General features: G+C 41.3%; 2 protein-coding genes across 2 annotated transcripts; both read left to right on the plus strand.

Annotated features, from left to right (window-relative positions):
• Positions 1 to 14175: 14175 nt before the first annotated feature.
• LOC135208387 (uncharacterized) lies at positions 14176 to 15051 on the plus strand. The gene has a single exon (XM_064240489.1). It carries the CDS (start codon positions 14176 to 14178, stop codon positions 15049 to 15051), a length of 876 nt encoding a protein of 291 aa, XP_064096559.1.
• A 6224-nt stretch (positions 15052 to 21275) lies between these two features.
• On the plus strand, positions 21276 to 22577 carry LOC135208388 (uncharacterized). Its single transcript, XM_064240490.1, has 3 exons — positions 21276 to 21426; positions 21597 to 21765; positions 21983 to 22577. Exons 1-3 carry the CDS (start codon positions 21276 to 21278, stop codon positions 22575 to 22577), a joined length of 915 nt encoding a protein of 304 aa, XP_064096560.1.
• Positions 22578 to 24857: the final 2280 nt, after the last annotated feature.

Genomic DNA, 24857 nt, shown 5'->3' on the forward strand with positions numbered 1-24857 from the left:
AACAATTACACATTCGAACTATTTTTTTTCGAATATTTGGTTATCGAAAAAAAAAAAACTTTTCGGCGGATAATATGTTCGAATAATGGGTTTTCGAAATTGTCCGCAAATCGTCCAGATGACTTATGTACCAGTGACCACTTATCCATAGTCCTTAATTATTTAAATAATAATTTCATATTGCTACCTGTAAAATATAATATCCAAAAAACAGATTGGGACATTTACAATCTAACATCCAGAAACAAACCACCATTTCCGCACAACCGAAACCACAATACAATATGTGAATTCTTCACTGATTCATGATGAATGCTGCTGATAAAATCATACCTAAACAAGGCCACAGCCAAAGAAATCCCCCCCTCCTCCCCCCCCCCCACCCCCCACCCCCCCAAATGGTGGACTCCAACCTTAGCAACTCTCAGTAAAATCAAATAAGCATGAAGTCGAAATCTTAGCAGACATAAGACACGGCTCATTTATATCAAACCATTATATAATAAATATAATGCCAAATGCCAAAAACATGTAATATCTGAAAAAATATCATCAGGAAAAATTATGTCTCAAGTTTGTTAACAAATGCATCTATAAAAGAAATTCGGCGAAAACTAAGGAAAATGAATAGGAAATATGTAAGACACCAAGAAGCGCAATAACCCAAAATGGGAAACTATATATCATGACCCAAATGAAATCTCGAGTATAATAGGGAAACACTTTGAAAACATAAGTGCCTCCTCCAATCTAAATGAACATTTTCAAAATATAAGAACACACACACAATACCATACTCAATTTTGAAACTTGAAGGTCTAGACTATAATTATGCATTTAATATGGATGAATTAAATAATGTTCTAAATTCATGTCATCCATCGGCCCCAGGCCATGATAAAATATCATTTGAAATGATACAAACACCAGCCCCCATTGCCATATCATATTCACTAAAATTCCATATCACCATCTGGATGGGACGTGTGAGCTGATTCGATACAGTGTTGAATATGCCTCTCCGTGATATTCTGAAATCCCTTGAAACCGTTATAATGATACTGTTTGTGCAACAACACAAGACAACCGCCAAAGACGTTAATAGTTGGCGTGGCTTGTGTAGTTCAAAAGAGTACCCGACTCCCCGCATCTCTATATCCCTTCCTGATTGTCTCTTGTGTCTATGGAGCCAGAATAACCAATCAGCTTCTGGCATAACGATGCCCTGTGAAGGGGGCATTTGAAACAGGCCGCCTTTCGGTCAGATGAATTCGTTACTGTCGCCCCAAGAGACGGAATACGTAAAATTAATAAGGAGAGATCGTTGGTCGCTCGGTTCCCGCACTGTGACGTCACAGGTGCGCGTCGACTGGGCAGTGCACTTAATGATTATGTTTTGACAGGAATTTGTTGCTATGCTGGTGTTCACAATTTCCATACAGGAGAATATTTTCTCTCTTCTTCTTCTTCTTCTCTCTCTCTCTCTCTCTCTCTCTCTCTCTCTCTCTCTCTCTCTCTCACTTAAAACACAGCTATATCAAGATATCTAAGACCTTACCATAGAGAATATAATATTTTTGGAATACATATCGAAAAGTAACGAGGGTAATGAATATGAAAAAAAACAACTTTCCCAGACTTTTTATTGAATTAGCGTAGTGTTCTTTTTATTTACAAAAATCACAGAAGAATTTTTTTCATTTTGTTTACACACCTTTTTTTAAGAAAATTCTCACTTCCTTTCAGCATTTAATATCTTCACCCTAAAAAGTATTCTGCACCTAATAAAGAACTTCATTACTTCCTCTGGAACACCAATGTTTAATTCCCTGAAAATGTTAACTAATTTCGTAATCCCATCAACACTTTGCTTCAACTGTTCCCTATGAAAAGATTTAAAGAGTTGTTCCATTTCCTGTAGATTATTGAAAAATTGAGGACTGGGCCTAAACAACACTTTCCTCGTCTTTTGGAAATCCAGTCGTTTGTTTAGGCCTTCATTTAGCTGGGAATCCTAAGGAAAGATATTTATTTCTGTAATTATGAGCTAGTTAACCTCCCAGATAATTCAAGGCTTCAATTTCTATACCATTTTCAGACTCTGCTCCAAGATCTACAAAATCCTCTTCCTTCAGCTCATTAGGTAGACCTACCCGAGAAATCCTCATCAAGAGATAAGCAGAGATACATAATTCAGTCTAAGTCAACATGACTGGAGTCACTTTCTTCAGGGGTTTTGGAAACCCAAGACTTACCTGGTTCCATAACACTAGTATTACTCATGCATGGCATGTTATCATCATTGGGAGACATTATGACCGTGATTGCTTAAAATGTTGTTCTTACCTAACAAGAAATTCCTCAGTCTATACTTGAACTCTACTGGGGATGGGTGATCATGATAATGCCCTACTGGTCGAATATAAGAACAAAAATGTTCAACACTGTCTTGGCACAACCGTCTGGCCATCACGATTTCTCATGCAACATATTGTACAATCCTTTGACTGACTTTGATGATATAATGATGCCTTTCTGAAAAGGATACAGTTTACCTCTGACCCGTAATTCTTGAGCAAATGTTATCATTTTGTCAAGAATGTCAATGTGGTGTTTCTCGCCCAAAAATGCATTTCTGCTAGCTTCTACAGAGTCGTTCTCATACAAGAATTCATTATATCACTGATGAATCAACATTATTAAATCAGAAGTCTCCCTACAATGCATACTTTTGAGTAAACTTTTACTGTGACAGAAATCTATTGCATTCGTCACAGATGAAGAAGGTAGCTCAACAGCAAGCTTTACATTCTGTCTTTTATAACCTTTGACTGTTAAGTGAGTCATATTTATGTTATGAGTTAACTTTACATCACGACTAGACAGAGATACAAGTTCTGAAATTGGATTTGATGTTATCATTTTACCTGAAATCAGAAAACCATTGTCAGTTAGATTATTTCTTATCAATTTCATTCAGTGAAGGTGGATCTACAAAAACAAACGCAGTCATAGATGAATCAGCAGGGTTAACAAAACAGTTTTGATCAACAGATATCTGAAGGGCTTTAAGGAAACCTTGATTGGTACTTCCCATATCTGATGTCATACTTACAACAGGGAAACCTCCCTTCTCAAACTGATCAATCAAGGCAAACAAGATATCTTTCGTCAGGGGTTGATCCAATTCATAATAAAATGGTTGCTTCCATTTACCAAAGAGACCACGTATTATAATCACTTGTACTTGCTTATGAGGATCATAGATCCTGCCATTAGATCCATCAAAGGACCATCTTTCTTCACCTTCATTTCATCGAAACAGAAGACAGACATTTTTTTTCAGTATGGGACAATGTTTTACCTTTAGCAACCATTAACTCAATTACAGGTAAAAGCAAACAGGTTCACAACTTAACTGCCTCGTCCATCAGTTCAGTGTTGTAATGCTTGGGACTGGTCATTTACAAGAAACTCGCAAATATCGATAGGACTCAGTGCTCTTCATGACAAAGCCAAAGAAATATTCGAATTAGACCATTTCCGTATTGTTTTTTCCTGCAAAAAGAATTCAAATTGCTCTTCAGAAAAGAGAGGTTTCAGCTACATTTTTACTCGCTGAAGTTTTGTATTGCAACCGATAACTCACCGACAAGCTCTTCATTCTTAGCCCTCGATTGTGCATTTTCCTGCTGCAGATAATATATTGATTTCACATTTCAAACTTTCAATAATTGTTACTTCTCCATCCTTGCTTTCAAAGCTTACCATTTGCCTCATCTTCGTCCCTTCTGGCATCAGAATTAAGTAGAACTTCAGTGGCGGTTCTTCTCCTCCCACGTCTCTCTGCTCTCTCACTTCCGTCTGGATCTCTTGTATAATAGTAGATTATTTATTTATATATATATAAAATTTAAAATATATATATATATATATAATATATATAATATATAATACTATATATATACTATGGCAATTATTTTTGGGGGGGGGGCTAAATTTTTTATAGAACTAGGTTAAACTGGTTAATTCCTAAAGCAATATCAGTGAATGCATTTCTTGAATAAATAGAGCAATTTTTATATCTTCTTAACATATATGCACAATAGGCAATTTTCTTTTCATCTAAAATACGGCATATCCCCTATGAGGGAGTTGCGAGACAGGACAGAAATAAGCGACACTAGGCAATACAATATAATAAAGATGTTTTTAACTAAGGCAAGATACCATAGCGAAAAAAGTTACATCGGCATTTTATTTTTGGAGTTCTATATAGCCTCTGCTGTCGACTGTCATCCAGAATATCTTAAGTGTAATTTAGCACATTAAACGTGGTATACAGTGTAATCAAAATACCTTTTATTTACTGTAATTGAAATATATACAATCAGGATTCCAGGTGAGACAAGAAACACCCTCTTAACCCTATGTGCGGGCACCATTTATATATATATAATATATATATATATATAGATAGATATATAAATAATATATATATAAATATATATATATAATATAATATATATATAAATATTATATATATTAATATATATAATATATATATATATATATATATATATATACATATAGATATATATATATATATATGTAATATAATATGTATATATATATATATATTATATAATATATATATATAATATATATGTATATATATATATATATATATATATATATTATATATATATACATATATACATATATATATGTGTGTATATATATATATATATATATATATATATAAATGTATTATGCATTCTGAATAGTGCAATTATCAAAAAACTTACTTAGAATTCACACAAGTTCAGTCACAGAGGCTCATGAATTTTAGCACAATTACAAACATCCCCATGCATGCATGTAACTGCCCTATTCGGGTTAATGATAACAGAATTCATGAATTAAAAGCAGAATGATAAGACCTACATATCACTATTGGATGTACCTTCTATTCTGCTCCTTTGAAACGTCTGAAGGTCGAGTTTGTACCTTTTAAATATTGTATTTTGCTCTATTCAAGTACAATAAATTCCTTATAAGCTTCTGACTGTGTTCCTTAAAAGAACCATCATTCGGAAGAGCATTTTCATACAACCAGCCAATGGGCGAATGGCTTTCAAAACCTTCCAGTCACTAACTAGCCAATGAGAGAAGGCGACAGATAAAGAATTTTGTGGGTCTTGGCTGCGCTGGTCGACGACGACGTCTTCTTGGAAATTGGGTGCAGCGTTGAGAGGCAGTCGACCATTCCAAGCGGTCCTGTATCTGTTTTCGGAGGAAATTGAAGACTTGACTTATTGTGTGAGTGTGAAGGCAAATTGGACCTAAATATTAAGATGAGTAAGCCTTATAAACATCAGGAATTCCCTCGTGTCGTTATAAAACAAGTGAGGTTGAAGGTTCTTCGTCACGTTATTGGGTTGAAGCGGGGGGACACGAACCACAACAAGCCAGGAAAGGAAAAGGGAGAGGGGAAAAAGAAAACACAAGAAAGAACACTTATTACGGTAAGTAAAAGCTGAATCTTTGTCTAATATCCTGTGGTATTCACCCAATCTGAAGGTTTGGATGGGCGTGCATCATTGTGAGGGCAGAATCCCAGGAATTGTCGAGATTTAAAGTCCTATTTGGGTCCTATTGAAGTCCTATTTGGTATCTGCTATATCCTGTGGTTTTTGTCTTATCAGAAGGCTTAGTATAGGCGTGTATCATTGCGAAGAAAATCCCCGTAATTGTTTAGCATTCAAGCCCTATTTGGGTCCTATTAGAGACTTATTTAGGTCCTATTAGAATCCTATATAAATCCTTTCCAAGTACTTTTGGTGTCAGCCGGTCAATTAAAACCTGCTTTAGGTTAGAAATATAATTTTGACAATCCTATCATGCAGTGGCATGGCGTTGAAAACATGGCCAAAAAAAAATTATACTAGCTAAAGGTTTTTTTGTGCCAGCAGTGATGTGTACTTGGTACGAACATTTATTTTTTTATTTATTTATACGTGTTGCAATATGTAGGTAAGTTATCGCTACACTAATTAGTAATTCTAGGGTTGATGTCGTTTACTCATCACTTGTATTTATTGTTACAATATAGAAAGAAAACGGACGTATAATGCAGTACAGGTGAGATGATTTGAGAAATTTGTCATATTTTACTGAACATATTTTGACGTTCAGACTGGGAGGTACTAAGTAAGCAGGGCTCTTTAGTAGAAGGACCTTCTTTTTTTATTCCCTTCATTATTATACCTGTTGTCTTCTATAGGCAACTAATCGCTACACTTCGTAGTACAAGTGTCTAGTGTCAAAAAAATCGCTTTTAAAACGGAAGCAGTGTTCTCTTTAATTGCATGATTTCCTGTGAGAAAACTAAGACCATCAACTGCTGCGCGATTTTATACAGAAGAGTTTTCTGTGCAACTATTATATGTTGCAGGACAAATAATAATGGTGTTGCAGGGGAGTCTTTCCTCGTGGTACTACGTAACGAGAAACTCCCCGGAAGTTTGTCCAGTAGGAAAGTTTCAGTATTGGAAACGGGAAGCAAAAATCTGTAATTTACATAAACGTAATAGCCATTTTGTGTTTTAAAGTCGTTTCAATTATGTCTGTGAGAAAACGATCGAAGTTACCCCGAATGAGAAACGGGTTAACAACAACTATAGGTGGATTTAAATAACTGGTCAATAGACTATATAGGCCTATATTGTGGGCAAGGTTGCTTGCTGTTAAACTCTCTTGGCTTCGATCATAGTTATTGCGTCAGCTTCGATGCATTCCAGCATATTTCAATTGATATTATGTCGTATGTGGCCTTTCTATTATGACCACGCCACCTCTAAAAGATAGTCTTCTACCCCACACCCCCCCCCCCCTCTCCCCGGCTTAGTCTAAATAGTAGTAGACAATAGGACACTAACGTTATTAGTTCCTCACTCTTGTTAAGAGAAGAACGAATATAAGTAGACTTTTTAAAACTTGTCCATAAGGCTCACGCCTCTCATGGAAATTGCTGACGCTCCTCTAGGTGGCCGCGCCCCCGAGGTTGTGAACCACTGCCTTGGACGATATAATGACTGTTAGACTTAGACTTAATGGGGATAGGAAAGGATGGATTTATTGGGGTGGTGCGGTTGAAGGTATGGGGTGTGGAGGTATGGGGACAGGTATAGGAGTAAAGTAGAAAGTAGAAGTATTGTTAGTAGTGAATAGAAGGGGGCAGACCCCTTTGCTTTGGTGAGGGTGCATTCGGTGCATGATTCTTGGCGAGGTGGAAGGGTATGAAGGTGGTGGTGGTGGTGGTTTGTTTGTTTGTTTGTTTGTTTGTTTGTTTGTTTTTTTTTTTCTAGGAGAGGGCCGCATGAAGATATCAGTGATATTCAATGTATTTTTATTAGAATGGGTAGGAATGTATGTAAGTAGTGGTACACGAGTGAGATAATTTAGTGAAATTCAATAACAGTCGAAATATCGACGATCAAACTCACGCTACTCTTTTCTCCTTCCAGAATTTTTCTAAGTCTGTTGTTATTGTTGACTGTGTCTTGTTTTTAGCTCAAATGAGCCCCGTAATTACTATAATCCGCAGACAAACTAGTCCACTATGACGTCTTACGCGTTTGGCCAATCACAGTTTCATTTTCTTACACCTCATCAACTTTGGCCAATGGCGCGGGTGTTTGAAAATTTTCTCGGCGCTCTTCAGTTTGTTCTTAAGACATGTAGGCCGTAGCAAGCACTTCATCTCATATTGCACTAGAAGTCGAAATTCCAGCTTCTTGTCCTGACTGTTTCCTAAGTTACAGTGAATTTGTTTTAGCTTATTCGGGGAATATTGAAAAACTAGTGGATTCGTCGGGTACCTGGCCACTTCCTACTTCAAGTTGCATGTCAGGGAACCTTGCAACGGCTTCACGTTTTCCTCAAAGCAGCAGCACATCTTTATCAACCAACATTAATTTATAGAGTATAATATAATGGTGGTAGTATAACGATGTATACAGCAGTACCATCACTTTGGATTTGGTTTGATGGAGTGTTAGGTAGTGGCCTTAAGGGGGGGTCGCCCCCCACCCCCGCTAGGCCTCGGTAGGGGTACAGGGCCCTAGGTAAGGTTAGGTTGTATTAGGTTCGGTAGTGCCCCGAAAATCACTTTTTTTCCTCCTCCCCCCACCCAAAAACCCCGCTTCCCACTGGGATCCCCCATAATTGAAGTAGTAGGTTTATGCTTAGATTTTGTGTGTAAGAGTAACTCTTAGTTTCTTTTTTATTCATTTCCTCATGTTTCTATGCGATGTGCAACACTTATCTGGTCGTTTTTTGCCGTTTTTCGTCGTTGATACTTGAAAAACAAAAACGGGTGCTGCCTTCTCCTGGACATTTACCTTTTTTTTTTTTTTTTTTTGCTCAGTGACGGGTGGTGTCGATGATGTGGTTAGATTGCCTCTCTATTGCAGGTATGGATTTTTTTTTAACTTTTACCAGCTACACTAATGGAATTTTAGTAGCACTAGTCATACTCATCACAGTTGTATCCCTCATGTACACACACATGCATACACACACTCCCCTCAATTTACATTCCGCTGCTCAGCTCACATATACTGGATCTGGCGTGACTTCCTCTATCTTGGGGTTTAATCTTGGCCATATCTTGAGGTCCCTTCTTCCTTCTCTAGTTAGCATTCTGCTTCTTTCCAGCAGGTTGTCCACCTCAGACATCCTGTCCCACGTCTTATTGGCTAGCCTGTGAATCCTCCAGTTGAAGCTCTCCATCTTTGATCTTCAGTGCAATTCTTTTATTGTATTATAATACGGTGGTAATTCTTTGTAAGCTTTTCTGATTACTTTATTTTGGATGGATTGTAGTTTTTCTCATTGATGATTTACAACTTGCTGCTAGGATCGCTGATGGGTACTACAACTGTGGCCTCACCAGTGCTTTGTACAATAAGAGGTATGTGTCAGTGCATACTGAGCTGAATCCCTGATTTTCTTGGCGGTTTGACTGCCTCTTCTGATGCAGTTCAGCAGATGGTGCTTTAGTCCTGTCCTGGTGAAGGTAACTCCCAGGACCTTAATGGAGTTCCTGAAGGGAATTCTGCCATCGTCTATTTTCCATTTTTTCTCATATTCATTGACCTTATTTATTTCCCTTGCTGTTTTTTGGGCTAGCATGTTTTACTCCTTTTATTTGGGTACGTTATTTGTGTGTGGTCATCCGCAAATATAATCTGAAATTCTTCCCATCTTTATTTGTGCTTTCCTGTTATCCAGGAAGCTGCACAAGAGCCATACTACGAGGTTTGGCATGGGAGTGGTCATCAGTTTGTATTTCAAGCCATTGTGCCACACTGTCAAAAGCTTTTGCAATGTCCCATTGAAACTACATTGCACCCTTGTCCTTCCGCTTGTGAAATTGCTGTTTTCATACATTACTGCAGTGGCCAGTAGAGTCCCTCTACCTTTGTGAATCCGTACTGGTTCTTATTTGTCAGCCCATTTTCATTTAGGAATCTTACCAATCTGTTTTTATTATTGATTCTACAATTTTCCCAGGAATTTCCAACAAGGTTATTGGGCGGTAATTTTCCACAAGTCTTGGGTCCTTCCTGGTTTTCCTTGGAATCGTATCAGCCCTTCTTTGTAGATGTCTGGGAAGTAGCCCATGCTAATTGTTTCATTTTTGTCTCTCTAAGGATTTCAAGCATAGCATCCGGTAGGTTTTGCTTTAATTCTTTATTTATATTTGATTTTCCAGGGGCTTTTCTCTTTTTTTTCCTTTTATTATTATGGATTTTATTTCATTTAATTCTACTGGTTTCAACATGGGATTATCTGGATCCAACCTACTGGTGTCTACTCTTTGCTGAGGTGTTATGTTCGCTCTTTCCCTGAGTATTGCCTCTTCTACTTCTCTTTCTTGTTCTCTGTCAAAGTTTTTCTTCTTCAGTTATTCTGAAGGTGTTCTGCCAGTATTCTCTGAACACCAGTTCTTTCCCCAGTAGTTAACTGATGTTTTCCCAGAATTTTGCTGGCTGTCCGTACAGATCGTTAGCTGATTTTACTATTCTTTCCCAATGCTGATCATGGAGGACTTTGGATTCTTCAGTTATTAGGGTTTGTAGTAGTTTTGCCCTGTGGAAAGTCTCCTTGACCATCTGTTTAATCTTGAGGCTCTTTCTAAGTTTTCAAATTGCCACTGCAGTAGATTCAGTTGGTCGCTTTCCTCTGGAGATTTTAGTATCCTGTACCCTCTTATAGGGATATTATCTTTTACTGCCCTTGCTATGGTATCAAACCAAACCTTCAACTTATTATCTATCAATGTATGTTTTATCCTTTACTTCTGGCTGTTCATTTGCTCTGTGGGCTTCTCTTTCGAGTTGGATTTTAAATTTTTCCCAGTCTGCATTTGTGGGGCAGTTTCTTGGAGAATTGGGAATGACAATGCTTTTAGTAGCTAGAGTCAGGGGAAATCAGGCCCCAGGTGTGAGGCTATCCCCCTATTTATTAAGTCATGCACTTGATCTCCATTTGCATTATTTCTGTCATAGCCCATTTGACCATGAGAAGCATTTAGGTCACCAAACAAGTAGGATGGCAGTCGCTTTTGGAGAATTTTCTTTATATCCTCTCTGGGGAAGAATCTCCTTCTCGGTGGTAGATACGTTGTGCCTGTGACAACTGGTCCCCTTCTAGTCCTGACTTCCACTGCAAGTACATCCTCCACAAAATCATCCAGAAGCCTGTACTCTAGGTTCCTTTTTACTGCTATGCCTGCATGGTCTTCATTATGGATGTTCCGTTTGTACACACTGTACCCATAAATCTTCATAGGTGTGTCATTTGCAATTCCAGTTGCATTTAGTAATATTATGTCTGGGTCAATTTTCTTGTAGTAGGCAGCGAGTTCCCTGCTTCTATTGAAGGTCCATTTAAGCACATTATGTTGGATTATTACTAGTTTCTCCATTTTGGGTTTATTTGTTTACGGTTTTTATTGATGAGTTGTTCCTTACCTTATTAAGTTATTCCTTACCTTAGCTTCCTGTGACCGGATTGAATGTGTTGGAATCTTTCCTCGTTCACCTTGGTTATTTCCATGTTAGTGAGATCGAGAGTTCCATCCTTTATTGCGGTTTCCACATCAACATTAGATACGTCCCCAGCATATCCATATTTCAGTTCGCCTGTTGAGAAAATCATATCTATTATTGTTTCTTGGGATGGCCTACTTGGCATAGCCGTGTTTATGCTGGCATATATGCTCATATTAAACTTTTTTCTTTGTGGTTTTTTGTTCTTCCCTGTACCCAGTTCCTTTCATTGCATTTTCATTTGTTATTAGTTTAGCCGGCCTCCTGTCTGGTGCTATTGATGGGGCATTTCTCTGCCGTTTTTTACTATCATAAATCTCATTACCTTGAGTTTCTTCAGGTTGTCTTTGGGACTGTAAATTATGATTTCTGTTTTCTTTTTCAGCCTGTTGTTGGTTATCGTTGTTTGTTTGTTGCTGCCCCAATTTTTCTATTACTGCTTCCGCGAAATTATTATTTTCTTTGGTTTGGGATTAGATCTTTTGGGGGCGAAGTTCCATTCGCTTCATATTTTGTCAAAGAGTGCTTTGGAAGGTACCTGGGATGGCTGCTCCGTTCATATTAGCCAGCATGAGGGCTGTGTTTATTATTATATTATTGTTATTTATGGAAGCATTCTGGGTATTCTTCCATCCTGCTGTTTCATTTTTATTGGCGGGTTATATTGGTTTTGTTGCAATGTTGGCTGTAACTGATGCATAGGTTGGCGTTGTTGTTATATTCCTCTTTTGTCTTTCTTCTTTTATTAATTCCCTGTATACCCTCTTCCTCACAGTGCACCTCATTGCCATTGTTGGATGACTGCCATTGCAATTGATGCACTTTGGAATTGCACAGTGGCAGTCTGTATACCTGTGCTCCTGGCTGCTACAGTTGGAGCATATTTTGTAGTCCTTTTCTTTTTTGCAAGAGTTTATTTCATGGTCATATGCATAGCATCTCGTACATTGTTTTATTTTAGCAAAAATTTCTGTCTTTAACACTCTCCCATAAAGTGATTGGGAGAAAAGAATGATCCCTTGGTTCACTGCCCCTCTAGCCATTTCTGTTACTTGTTGCTCCCAAGGTTGTTCCCAGGGTGGTTAGGGAGCAGTTGGCGGGCGGAGTTTCGTCTTTTTGGCAAAAGCGAGTCCTTGGCACAGCTTATGATTCCACATCGCCGGCAGTAATCTGTTTAATATCGAACAGTTCCCGTTATTTCAGTTTACAACAGCAATTGGTGTCGCTAAATAATCGTTGAAAATTAAATTAAGTAACAAGTGCTGACCCAATCTTGCCGGCAGTCAATTTAAGCTCGTAATAGGCATAGCAATTCTACAAGGAGGCTTCATGATTCTAGGATAGGCAGACTTTCACGATGGATCGATTTTTTTTTATAGGTTGTCAAGGTCTCTCTCTCTCTTCTCTCTCTCGTCTCTCTCTCTCCTCTCTCTTCTCTCTCTCTCTCTCTCTCTCTCAAAATAGCTCATATTCCTCTACTGTTTTAATAATAATAACAATAATAATACCTTTATTTCACAATATTAGTTTGTTTAAAAATTTAGCCTCTGCTGATTAAAGTGATATACACATATATAGATTTATATCTAAATATCCATTAAAAGTATTTTACATAAAAATCATTAGATACATAAAATATCAGCATAAAAAACACATGATTAGTAAAATCGTTCCCCTAAACTTGGTCAGAATTAGATATAATACAATATTAAGATATATATCTGTAACATTAAACAAAAATGTACATTATGCAAATGACAATAATGGCTTATTCAATTTCGTGAAGGAAATAGCTTTTCAGTTTCCTTTTAAAAGAATTTATTTATATACTTTCTTTTATATCTCGGCTAGTTTTGTCATAGTGCGCTTAACCACCAAGTTATCTGTCTGTCTTGTTATTCTACCAGTGTTCTTTCCTATTTTGTCTATCTCTATAACTCGTTTTAATTATTGTAAAATTCGCTGCTTAAACATTAATAAAGCAAGGTCATATTCTATTTGCTCCTTAACGTTTAACATTTGAGCTTCTTTATGAATGGAGTAGCCCGATGAGACTTTTCCACTTCCCACAGCAATTTTAGCAGCAAAATTCTGAATTCTCTGCACCTCTGTATCGAGTTTTTATGTCCTCCTCCCCATAACACAGCACATTATGAAAATAGCTCAGCACTAAGGATTCAACAACTATTTTTATTGAGTCAAAGTAAAAAAATTCTTTATTCAAAAACACTAAATGCCATTAGCTTTCTTATATTATATTATGTGACCATCAAATGTCGGACCCGCTGTCTATATATAAACCCAGATTTTTTACACATTTACTCACATTCAGAAGAGATGTACCAGCTCTGATGACTATAGATCAGTTCTCTCACTGATCCCACAGTGAGAAGAACTTCCCCTCCCTGAGACCTGCCTGCCGACTGCTGCTGGATACTGCCTGCTGCTGCCGCTGCCTGCCACTGCCGTTTCCCCGAGGGCCTGCCGACGACTGCTGCTTCCCAGGGGCCTGTCGACTGCTCCTGCTGCTGCTGCTGCCGCCGCCGCCCCTGCTGTCTGCTCTCCTGTAGGGGCCGCCCCCTGCTGCTTCTCCTGCAGAGTATTAAACTCTACTTCCAAATAACTTCCATTACTAACAGACTCTCCTGTGGAAAATCTGGTAGCCGTTGTGGTCTTAAAACTCCAGTTGAAGCAGGACCCAAATCTCCCACTCTCGCCGTCTGTGGCAAGTGGCACAGGACTGATAGGCTTGGCGCCTATAAGCCAAGAATCAAGGATAGGGCGATAGGTGTTTGAGAGGATTGGCACTATAAGCCAAGAGAAAGTTTGTGAGTGTGAGTGTGTGTAATTGAGAACAGTAAACTTTTTTGTGTTTCATTATTCCTTCCCCATCCTAAGGACCTCCCTGGCTGTAGGACTTGACTGCTGGGTCGTCTTAGTGCTCGGAGAGCAGTAAGGAGATTCCCCAGCTGCAACTGCAGTCAGTAAACAGCTACCAATAGGCTAGATAGGGTCCCCCTCCAAGCAGAAACAGGAACGAGAAAAGACCACCAAGATGGAAGCTACTGAGGACCTGAGGAAAAAGAGGATTAAGGAGGATAACGACGACCAGGAATGGACCACCGTTACCTCAAAAAGGACAAGGAAGCAGGAAAAAAGAACCAGCTTCAAGGAAAATGCTCCAGAAAAAAACGCAAATGGAAACCAAGTCAGGGAAAAAATCACCCACTTCAGGGTCATTGCAAACAACTCGGCCGAACGATTCAGAGCCATAGCAGCCTTCCAGACCAGGTTCAAAAGCCTGCAATTCCAGGCTAAACCCAACAAGCAGGGTCAGTGGACCATCTCATCCAGAGATGCAAAAACAATTAGTACCCTGAGGTCCACTACTGCAATCATCATCAAAGAATTAAAAGAAGAGGAGAGAATCAAGAAAGCAGTAGTGGTTGGCTACCCGCTTGAAATGCCTGAAAGCCACCTAACCAGCGCAGCCAACGTGACAGCTGCGGTTAGAATGAAGAACAAGCAAGGTATACTTACCAAAGCTGTACTAGTCACCTTCGTAGGGACCATCCCAGAAAGAATTGACCTGGGAGTATTCGGGAGATATGGGGTGAAAACGTACTACCCGGAACCCCTAAGGTGCTTCAAATGCCAGAAATTTGGGCACCATAAGAGCCAATGTCAGGCAAAGCAAGAGACCTGTGCAATATGCAGCAGAAAACATCCCACTGAAGACTGCATTGCCAAAAGGAAAGCAGGGGAGACCACAACACCAAAGTGCCCCAACTGTAGCAAGGCACACATTGCCATGGCCTGGGGATGCCCTGAGAGACTGGCAAGAGTAAAGGCCGCTCTGCCCAAAGAAACAAGAAGAGAGAGGAGCTTATCAAGAGGAAGGGCAGCACCAAAACCTCAGCCCAGAAGATGATTTTATACCAAAGAAGAGCTGGAGGAATCCAGGAGGGAAGCAGGAAAAGAAACCGCTCCAGGTCTGCATCAAGAAGACCCTCCCCCCAGCAAACAAATCCTCAGGCACCTAAACCATTGCCAAGGACTATTTACATTAAAACAATCGATCTCAGGGACAGATTGACAGACTTCTCCAAACGCATCATAAAGGGAGACATCAATGCGGAAACTATCCAAGAGTGCATAGAAGTACTTCTAAAGAGCTTCATCAAAGGAGCTTCCAAGTCCCCCTCCCCCTCTACCTCTATGCAGGAGGCAGCGACCCAAGCTGCACCAAAACCTACTCCTCAAACCCCCTCACCTCTACCTTCCACATCCACCCTCAACCCCTCACCTTCCACATCCTCTGAACAAATAAACCACACCCCTCTCAACTCATCCTACTCATCCTCATCAATACCATCAACCACTGAAGGCATGACAGAGGAAACTGAATAACATTCGCACCAAGGGACCCCAGACAGTTCTCCTCAACGTACCAATCATGCTGAAGATCATCAATTGGAATGCTGGTGGAATAAGGACAAAGGCTGCTACACTAATTGCAGTCTGCAAAACAGAAAATGTGGACATCATTCTACTGCAAGAAACCATGCTAACAACTGGGACAAAATTCAGAATAATTGGATATAATGTCTACACAACCCCATGCGTAGGCATAGACAGAGGATTGGCCATTCTCGTCAAGAATACAATCCCAACAGCGAGAACACACAACCCAATCCCCTGTGGCAACAATGTGGAAACCCTAGCAGCGAGAATCACACTGCTAAACCAGAGGATAGATATATACAACATATATAGAAAAATACATAGAGAAGAACCAGGAGAACTACAGCTCACACGGCTCTTCGCACATGCAGCAGATTCACCAATAATTATATGTGGGACTTCAACGCGCATCACCCTCTACTATCATCCCATCGACCACAAACCAACCTGGAGAGCACATAGCCTTCTCTCTAGATGAGTTTGAAGGAGTCTCACTACTCAACTCAGGGCAACCTACACACATAAGAGGAGGCAGATTAGATTTGACATTTGCCACAACAACAATCAGACACCTAACAAGGTGGCAAGTACGCACGACACTAGTGAGCGACCACTTTGCCACAGTAACAGAGCTGGAGTTGCAGCAACTACCGCCAATACCGCCACCCCCTCCGACATGGAACCAAGACCTAGCAGACTGGGTTGTATTTCGTCTAGCCCTCGAAGAGTGGGCAGCACAATACACACCTCCAGAAGACATAGATCAACTAGAAAAAGATCTAGTTGAGGCTATACACAATGCTGCAAACAGGGCAATGCCCATGAGAGTAGGAAGAAGAGACCACACCTACAAAGACTCCTGGTACTACTGCCCTGAAGTAAGAAGACTGAAAACCCTACTGAACAGGGTAACAAAAAATTATAGGAAAAGGACAACAGAAAACAGGGAACTACTACAAGCAGTCAAAAATGATGTTCAACAGCAGCTGCAAGAGATAAGAATTGAAAAGTGGATGGAATGGTGTACAAAACTATCACAGTACACATCTCTCTCGGAGCTATGGAAGTGGCTGAACAGAGTAGCCGGAAAGAAGAGAACACCCGTAGCAACTCACCCTCGCCCACTAGAAGAAGCGGAAAGACTGGCAACATCCTTCGCCAATAGGACTAGCTCAGGTAACCTCTCCCTGAAACAAGAAGAATTCAGGATCAACTAGCACCGATTCGATTGGGGTTAGGAGATCGATGCGGCCTGCCACAGACCAGTGATACTGACACCCCTTGCACATAGAGGAACTGAAAGCAGTTTTTAAGTTGCAGAGACACAGCACCAGGAGCAGACAGGATAACATACACCATGATCAGCAAAATGGCTCCTGCAGGAGAAACAGCCTTTCTGAGAATCCTGAACAAACACACCTCGAACACACAAGACCACAAACCTGGCGGCAGCAAGACACGCAGCCAATCCCCAAACCTAAAGATCCAGAGAACCCAAGACCAATCGCATTGGTGTCATGCATTGAGAAAACTGGAGAGAAAAAATGGTACTAAATAGAATGAAATACAAGATTGGACCACTGCACAAGCAGCTATATGCATATCAGGAAGGAGTCGGAACTACAGAGTGCATAACAGATGTCCTCCGCTACATAAATCGAGAAGAAGGCCACAGTAGTCTTCATAGATTTTGAAAAGGCTTTTGAACTAGCCAGTCCAGCAGCAATACTTCAATCAGTAGTAAGGAAGGGAGTCCAAGGACACTTAATAGCCTGGACAAAAAACTACGTGCTGAGAAGGCAGGCCAGAGTAAAATTCCAAGGAGTGATGTCTACATTCCACGACTTGGAAAATGGCACCCCTCAGGGAGGAATTCTGAGTCCATTTCTATTCAACATACTAATGGAGAATATAGCCTCCCTGCAGCTTACAGAAGGCGTAGAAATCTTCATCTATGCCGATGATGTGTGTGTAGTAGCAAGAGGAGCTGTTAAGAGTACCCAGAATGCAAAGGGCACTCAGTGACATAAACAATAAATCAAATGAGCTAGGCCTAAAAATAAACATAAATAAAAACAAAGGCCATGACAATAAAAGCCCACAGACCGGTGCAACCACTAACAATAGGAGCTGAGCCATAGAATGGGTAGACAGCTACATGTACCTGGGAGTTGTCATAGATCAGCAGCTAACTTTCAAGGAAGAAATAAAGTACTTGAGAAAAAGAGCAAATGCAAGACTGGCCGCCATGAGATACATGTCATCCTGAAGGAAGGAGCAAATGAACACATACAAATGAAGTACTACCTAGCCTGCACCAGAACATTGGTGGACTATGCTGCCCCCACTCTGATGAGGCTGACAGAGGCTCAGAAAGAATCACTGGAGGTCATTCAAAACAATGCAATAAGACTCATGCTAGGAGCACCTACATGGACAAGGCTGTGCAACCTCAGGCTTGAAACTAACTTGCCAAAACTAGAGGATAGGATAGCACAGCAAAATGCAAGCATAATGGCCAAGATGTTCCTCTCAGAAAGAGACTCCATTTCGAGGAAAAGAGCCAGAGAGGAACTTGCTAAACATCCAGAGATTCAAAGTTCGAGTTCCTATGGTAAGGACCAAAGTGACAACATCAAGAGTCGAGGCATGGCAGAGAGACTGCTGCAGCTAGGTCCAGACACAACACAGGGCACACAACTACCACCACCCTGGAAGAAGGACACTGCAATATATAAATACACAAGCCTGCCAAGAGCAAAAGAAGACTGCACAAGAGAAGAGCTAAGAGTGGCAGCCTATGAAGCAATCAGAAACACTGAGACCATAGGGGCACAAACATACTACACTGATGGCGCTGTAGATCCTGAGAATCAAACTATGGGAGCTGCAGTATATTCAAGAAACTTCACAGCCTGCTGGAGGACCCCCTCCAACCACGCCTCCACTATGCAGACAGAGTTAACATCAATAAGACAGGCACTGCTGTACTCACTGGAGAATGAAGAAGGGCCTGTAATCATCCACACAGACTCTAAGTCCTCAATGCAAGCCCTGCAACAACAGAAAAATAAAGAAACAAGGCACTGCTGGCTGGAATTAAAACACTGCTGCACCAGCACAGCGAAAGAGGAAGACCTGCCACCTTAAACTGGATACCCAGTCACATAGGAATTCCAGGCAAAGAGAGGGCTGATGAGCTAGCCAAAAGTACAAAACACATTGACAGAGTGCAAATACATATACAACCTCCACTGCAACAAATCAAGAATGCAATGAAACCACTCTGCAAAGAAAACTTGCTGAAAGACCATTGTGAGTGGGTAGAAAAGAACTCACAGTCTGCCAGATGGTATAAGACATCAACTGATCTAGTGCCTCCTCCCATAGACAGGCACACACCAAGAAAAACTTGCTGTGACCATCCACACTCAGGCTGAGGATATAAAGCCTGCTGGGAATCGTGGAAAACAGTGTCAGACCATGTGAACACTGTCAAGAAGAAACACAGCAACCACTCCTTCACTACCTGCTGGAATGCCGAGAAACAGCACAGCTAAGAGGTGCAGCACAAAATTCAATTACTTGCACAAGATGCTGAGCATGCAGCTGCCACAGTCACAAAGACAATCATTGAAAACTTAGAAGAGCATGCCCAGGTGCTCTACAACCTACCTCCACCTAGGTAAATAAACTAAAAGTGACATCAACCACCCTCATCACATCCCCTCTCTGTAAGGCTCTATCCACATCATCCACTATCATTCTTTTAAAACTTTACCTAGCACTGAAATCCTCCTGCGGGACCCAAGGGAGTAAAGGGTTGGACAACCCCACCTGCACCGCTTCTCTAATATTCGAAAGCCTTACATTCTTTCAAACTTCTACTATAATATGACATGATGGCCCTCTCTTACTGACACCATCATCCCTCCCCTGTTCACTCCTATCTCTACAACTAAAAATATTTCCAATTTCATAAAAACTAACCATGAACCTAATGAATCTGTTCAGATCATCTACGGGCCGAACAAGGAAAAGGCCCGTGCCAACAAGAAGTGTTGGCTTAATACAACAACATCAACAACCGTATCTCTGCCTACTCTCCCTGTAGTTTAGCCCTGCTGACTTGATAGTAGTGCGCTAAGCAAGGGAAAATAAGACTTGAGAGAGCTCTCTCACTCTTTTATAAGTGCTTTCAGTGACTCATTTTACTTGTCTTTCCTTCTAAAAATAACCTTCCCACACTAACACAGTCTCTCTTGTGGAAAATTTGGTAGCTGTTGTGGTCTGAAAACTCAGAGAAACAAGATTCAAGAGAGAAAAATGTTCTACTGTAGCAATACTACATTGGAAGTAGCATAGGAAAAGCATAGGCTGGCGCCTTCCATAAGCCAGAACTCAAATTAACTGATAACACCCAAGCCCTTCAGGCAACAGTCACACCATCTACCCACACCTCACAAATATCCTCAACCCCCTCTCTCTACTTGAATCATACAAGACATGGCATCCTTACCCCCCTCACCTCCCACTATCATATCACAAACTCGGCCTGACACCCATAACAAACCATCAGCCTCTGAAACACCAATGACTAGAAACACTTATGACTAGATGACGGACCAGATAGTGCGACAGCTCCCCCGACCCACTATCCAAAAATACAGAGACCCACGAATTCACTCTCCCCAAGAAAACACACTAGATGACAACCCCTCACAGGCAAAAAAAAAACAACCACCCCAACGATAATCCCCCCCCCCACCCCCCCCCCGGACAGTTCTGATGACATGAATACAGCTCCACACACTGGCAACGAATCAACACAAGGAAACGATGGCTACCAGGTAGCCCACAACAGAAAGAAATTAAGAAAAACAAAACTGAGGAAGACACCAAACACATGCACACAAACCTCCTGCAACATCACATGAAAACATGCACAGACACACAATCCTTAACCAAATTCCCTCCAGTATACAAGTTCAAAGCAATCCCCACTCCTGTCCTATACAGCAATAAGGGAACTTGAGGACAAACACCCCGCCTTGCAAATAATTGCCAAACCAAACAACAGAGGACATTTCATCATAACGCCAAAGAACCAGGAATTGTAGAAATCCTTAAAAATGACAAAAACTTCCAGTATCTAGACCACCGACACAGAAAACAGAAAAAGGCAAAATATGTGGATACCCAACAATCCTTCCAGTAGACCCCATTAAGAAGCTACCAGGAGTAATCCACGCTGAGAGATGCTTAAAACAAAGCAATAAAGGAACACCTACCAAAGAAGTTCCTAGTCACCCTCCATGGTAATAGGCCCCATGTCGTAAAACATCCCAACATGGGGCAAGTATCACACAGAATTATTCATGCCCAAACCCCTCTGATGCTTCATATGCCAGAGATTTGGCCGCCACCCAACAGCCAAACCCGTATGCAGTGGGAAGCACCCAACAAGGGACTGCATTGATAGACATAAGAGGAAAGTAGCAACTACAGCCAGATGTCCAAACTGCTACAAAGGACACCATGCATGGTACAAAGGTTGCATAGAGAGACTGCAAAGGATCTGGAAGATGAAAGGATCTCCCCCCTGACCACAGCACAACAGAATCTCACACAACAATACACATCACAACCACCTACTAGACAGCAAGAACCCCAAAAAGATCTCTCAAAACAATGGCAGCAACCAATTCCTCTCCGCCTCACAACCCAGGACCACCAGTAACACAAAAACCCCAACAAAACCAGCCACCCATTCAGAAACAGCAGCAAACCACCCCAACAACCCCCTATGTCAACCAAGACCCCAGACTCGAACAACTCAAGAGTAGACCCTAGACTCTCAAAAGGCGCACACAATACACACAGATGAACATGCCCGTCCTCCCAGACGCCAAGCAGACTGCCTTCCTAAATCCAGAAGACAAACCCACCAAATTCATATTATGCCACTTCCCACTGCAATTTGACACCAGGGCTATTCTTGAAAACCAAAAGTTGTCAAAGCAGAAAGATGCCAAACAAAGGGACCCAACCCCCAGCCAACCCTCAAAGTCTTAGTTGTGTGGAAAGGACCACTGCCAAAATCCCTGAATCTTGGCATGTGGGGCTCCATCCCCACCATGGACTACACGCCACAGCCTCTCAGATGTTTCAACTGTCAGAGGTGTGGACATCATGGCAGTGCCTGCACTGCTAAAGCCATTTGTGGAGTATGCAGTGGGAGACATCCCACAAAATTATGCACAGACAAATTCAAAGCTGGACAGGAAACCAATGGCCAGATGCCCCGCATGCAAGGGGAAACCACCATGTGTGGAATAGGAAATGCCCAATAAGGCTACAAAAAATAGATACTCTCAAAGGCACTCCACTCCACCTAGGAGCCTCCCTGGACACTCGCAAACCACCAGACCCCAACAGACAACTGCAGCTCCTACCACCCAGCAGGGATCAAGGTCCTACGCTACTGCAGCTAGGGGGCCTCAACAGGCTCCCAAAAACAGTCACACCCCCAGCATAAGTCACAGTCCTATGCTTAGACCCATCAAACCACAAAACCAGCCTCAGAAGAAAGAAATTAAAATACACGCCAAACCACACCCAGACCAACACACTCCAAAAAAACAAATCACCAATCCAAGAAGAAAAATCAGTTTTTCAGAACCGGCCATGCCAACAAACACATACGTTTTGACCTTTCCTGTTCCCAAAACCCGACCTATCCTCCTCGCTCCAAATCCCAAAGCCAGCTCCACTGTTCCCGGCTCCCCAAAGCCATACAACCCATTGTCCCCTCCTCCTCCTCCCCCACAAATCAACAGGTATGAAGTTCACCCAGAGTTAAAACACAACAAAATATTTTGCCCAGACCCAAGATCTCTCAAATCTCCTAGTGCAAATGCTATTCAAGTTGCAGAATTGACAGGATCCAACTTCTTGGAAGACATTGCCAAGAAGTGGTTGACTAGTGCATAAGAACTTCCAGAGGACTCTTTGCATCACCATGCTTGCACAACTAAATAACAACAGTCTAAATAGCACTACAAAGACACTCTGTGTCAGCTTCATCCCAAGTGCCAGTGCCAGGTACATCTCCAGTGCCAGGGCCAACCACAGTGTTGGTAGTCAAAGCACATAAAGGGCAAATGATGAGTTAGGAAAGACGACAACACAATCGTAATAAATAATTGCAGAGATACAGACACTATAAAAATCCTCCAGTGGAACATACTAAGTGCAAACAGTAAATACGCATTCCTGCAAGCACACACACAAACAAATAACTATGACATCATAATGTTACAAGAAACACTAGTAAGGGAAAATGCCAAATTCCCATTGAAGGTGTACAAAATATACAAAACACCATACACAGACACAAAAAGAGGGCTAATCACCCTGGTTAAAAACACAATCCCATACAAAGAAAGTAGGCAACATCCATTGCAGAGATGATGTAGAATCACTCGGTGTAAAACTCGCACTTGCAAACACAACACTGACAGTACACAATATATACAGGGCTCAAGACAGCACATTTGAAGGGGAAACACTCTTCAGAGCAGCAACACAAGAAAACACAGTAATAGTGAGAGATTTCAATGCATATCACCCGAGTCTAAACTCAACACAACTGGTAGACATCTACACCAGTTATCATGTGAATTCCCAGAGGTGTGCGTACTAAATACGTAGTGGAGAGCCAACTCGTCTAAAAGGAGGAAGACTAGATATAACCTTCACAAACTCTGCCCTAAAGGAGCAAGCAACATGGAAGCTGCATGAGACTCTCACAAGTGACCACATAGCCCATTGATATTGGCCTACAGCTCAAAAAAATGGCCCCCATACTGCCGCCACCAGAGAGATGGAACCGCAAGTTTGCAAACTGGGCTACATTCGAAGCCACAATGACTAGATGGGCAAGGGACTACCTTGTAACCCAGCAATTGACATAGAACTCTTCTATGAAGAGTTCATTTGCAAACTCAGAGAGGCAGCAGATATGTCCATGCCAAAGACCAAACAATCCAGGACCGATCACGAAGATGCATGGTACTACTGTGAAAGAGTCAAAGAACTCAATGCCAGAGTTATCAGAGTCTGAAAACTCTTCTGGTATTTGAAACAAGCCGGGTTATTTTTCATATATTCATTTGTCCCTTCATTAGTGGGCATTACAAACAGTTCTCCTTTGGTGGTGGGTTTTTTACCTTGAATGACTTTCCTTTTTTCTCTAAGTCCTTTACAAATTCATATGAGCTGCTATCGGTTGGAGGAAGGATCCAGTATTTTGCATGTGAAGGGGCTGAAGGTGCTGTTGGTGGTCTTTGTTGCTTCCATTTGTTTTTTGGTGACAAGCTGGAAACCGTCGTCAGTGTCCATGGCAGGGGGGGAGTTTGCTCTTCCTTCAGGAGTGGCAGTGGTGGTTTCTTCTTCGGAGGAGGTGGAGGAGTCCAATCTTGGCCTTACAGCCTCGGGTGCATCTGAAAAGGAAGAAGCAGACGTCGTCCTTTTCCAGTTCTCTGGTGCTGTCGCCTCTGCAGTGGGTGGGTGTGGGCTGAGTCAAGAGTCCATGGCTGCATCCGTCTATCTGTGAGGGGAGAGAAAGCGAAAAGGTTGGAGAGAGAGAGAGAGAATGTGTGTATGTGTGTGTTGTTTTACTTTTGCCTGAAGGGCCTAACTTCTGGTTTATGAGAGACAACCAGCCTATCATTCTTTTGCTACTTGCAATAAAGAATTGCGAAAGTATGAAGTTTTGTCTCTTAGTCCTTGCTTCAATCGGAGTTTTTAGACCAACGGCTACCAAAATTTAGGCAAGAGAGACTGTTAGTAATAGAAGAATTATTTGGGAGAGAACAGAGATGTCAATGAACTTTCTTATATTTTGTGAGAGAGAGCTCTCAAATTTATAATTCTCGGTGTCATCGTAAATTACCGAAAATCGCTGTAAAAATCGCTGCTATCGTCGACTGAGATGGCGCTATCGCTCACTGCCGCTCACATTCGCCAGAGAAGGTCTCGGAAGAGAAGTTACTGCTACTGGTGCAGAGCAGCAACTCGATGAGAGATACTTACTTACTTATGGGGATAGGAAAGGATGGATTTAATTGGGGTGAGGGGTGAAGGTATGGGGACAGGTATAGAGTAAAGTAGGAAATAGAAGTATTTTAGTGGTGAATAGAAGGGGCAGACCCCTTTGCTTTGGTGAGGGTGCAGTCTGTGCATGATTTTTGGCGAGGTGGAAGGGTCTGG

Source organism: Macrobrachium nipponense, chromosome 35 (genome assembly GCF_015104395.2).
Source record: "Macrobrachium nipponense isolate FS-2020 chromosome 35, ASM1510439v2, whole genome shotgun sequence".
Lineage (NCBI taxonomy): Eukaryota > Metazoa > Arthropoda > Malacostraca > Decapoda > Palaemonidae > Macrobrachium > Macrobrachium nipponense.

Bases quoted from the DNA above. Each gene is read 5' to 3' on its own strand.
- LOC135208387 (XM_064240489.1), top strand. From the start codon at position 14,176: ATGGAAGCTACTGAGGACCTGAGGAAAAAGAGGATTAAGGAGGATAAC.
- LOC135208388 (XM_064240490.1), top strand. From the start codon at position 21,276: ATGGCAGCAACCAATTCCTCTCCGCCTCACAACCCAGGACCACCAGTA. The intron at 21,427-21,596 runs GTAGACCCTAGA...GAAAACCAAAAG, and splicing joins CAGACTCGAACAACTCAAGA to TTGTCAAAGCAGAAAGATGC. The intron at 21,766-21,982 runs GTGTGGACATCA...CACTCCACCTAG, and splicing joins AGATGTTTCAACTGTCAGAG to GAGCCTCCCTGGACACTCGC.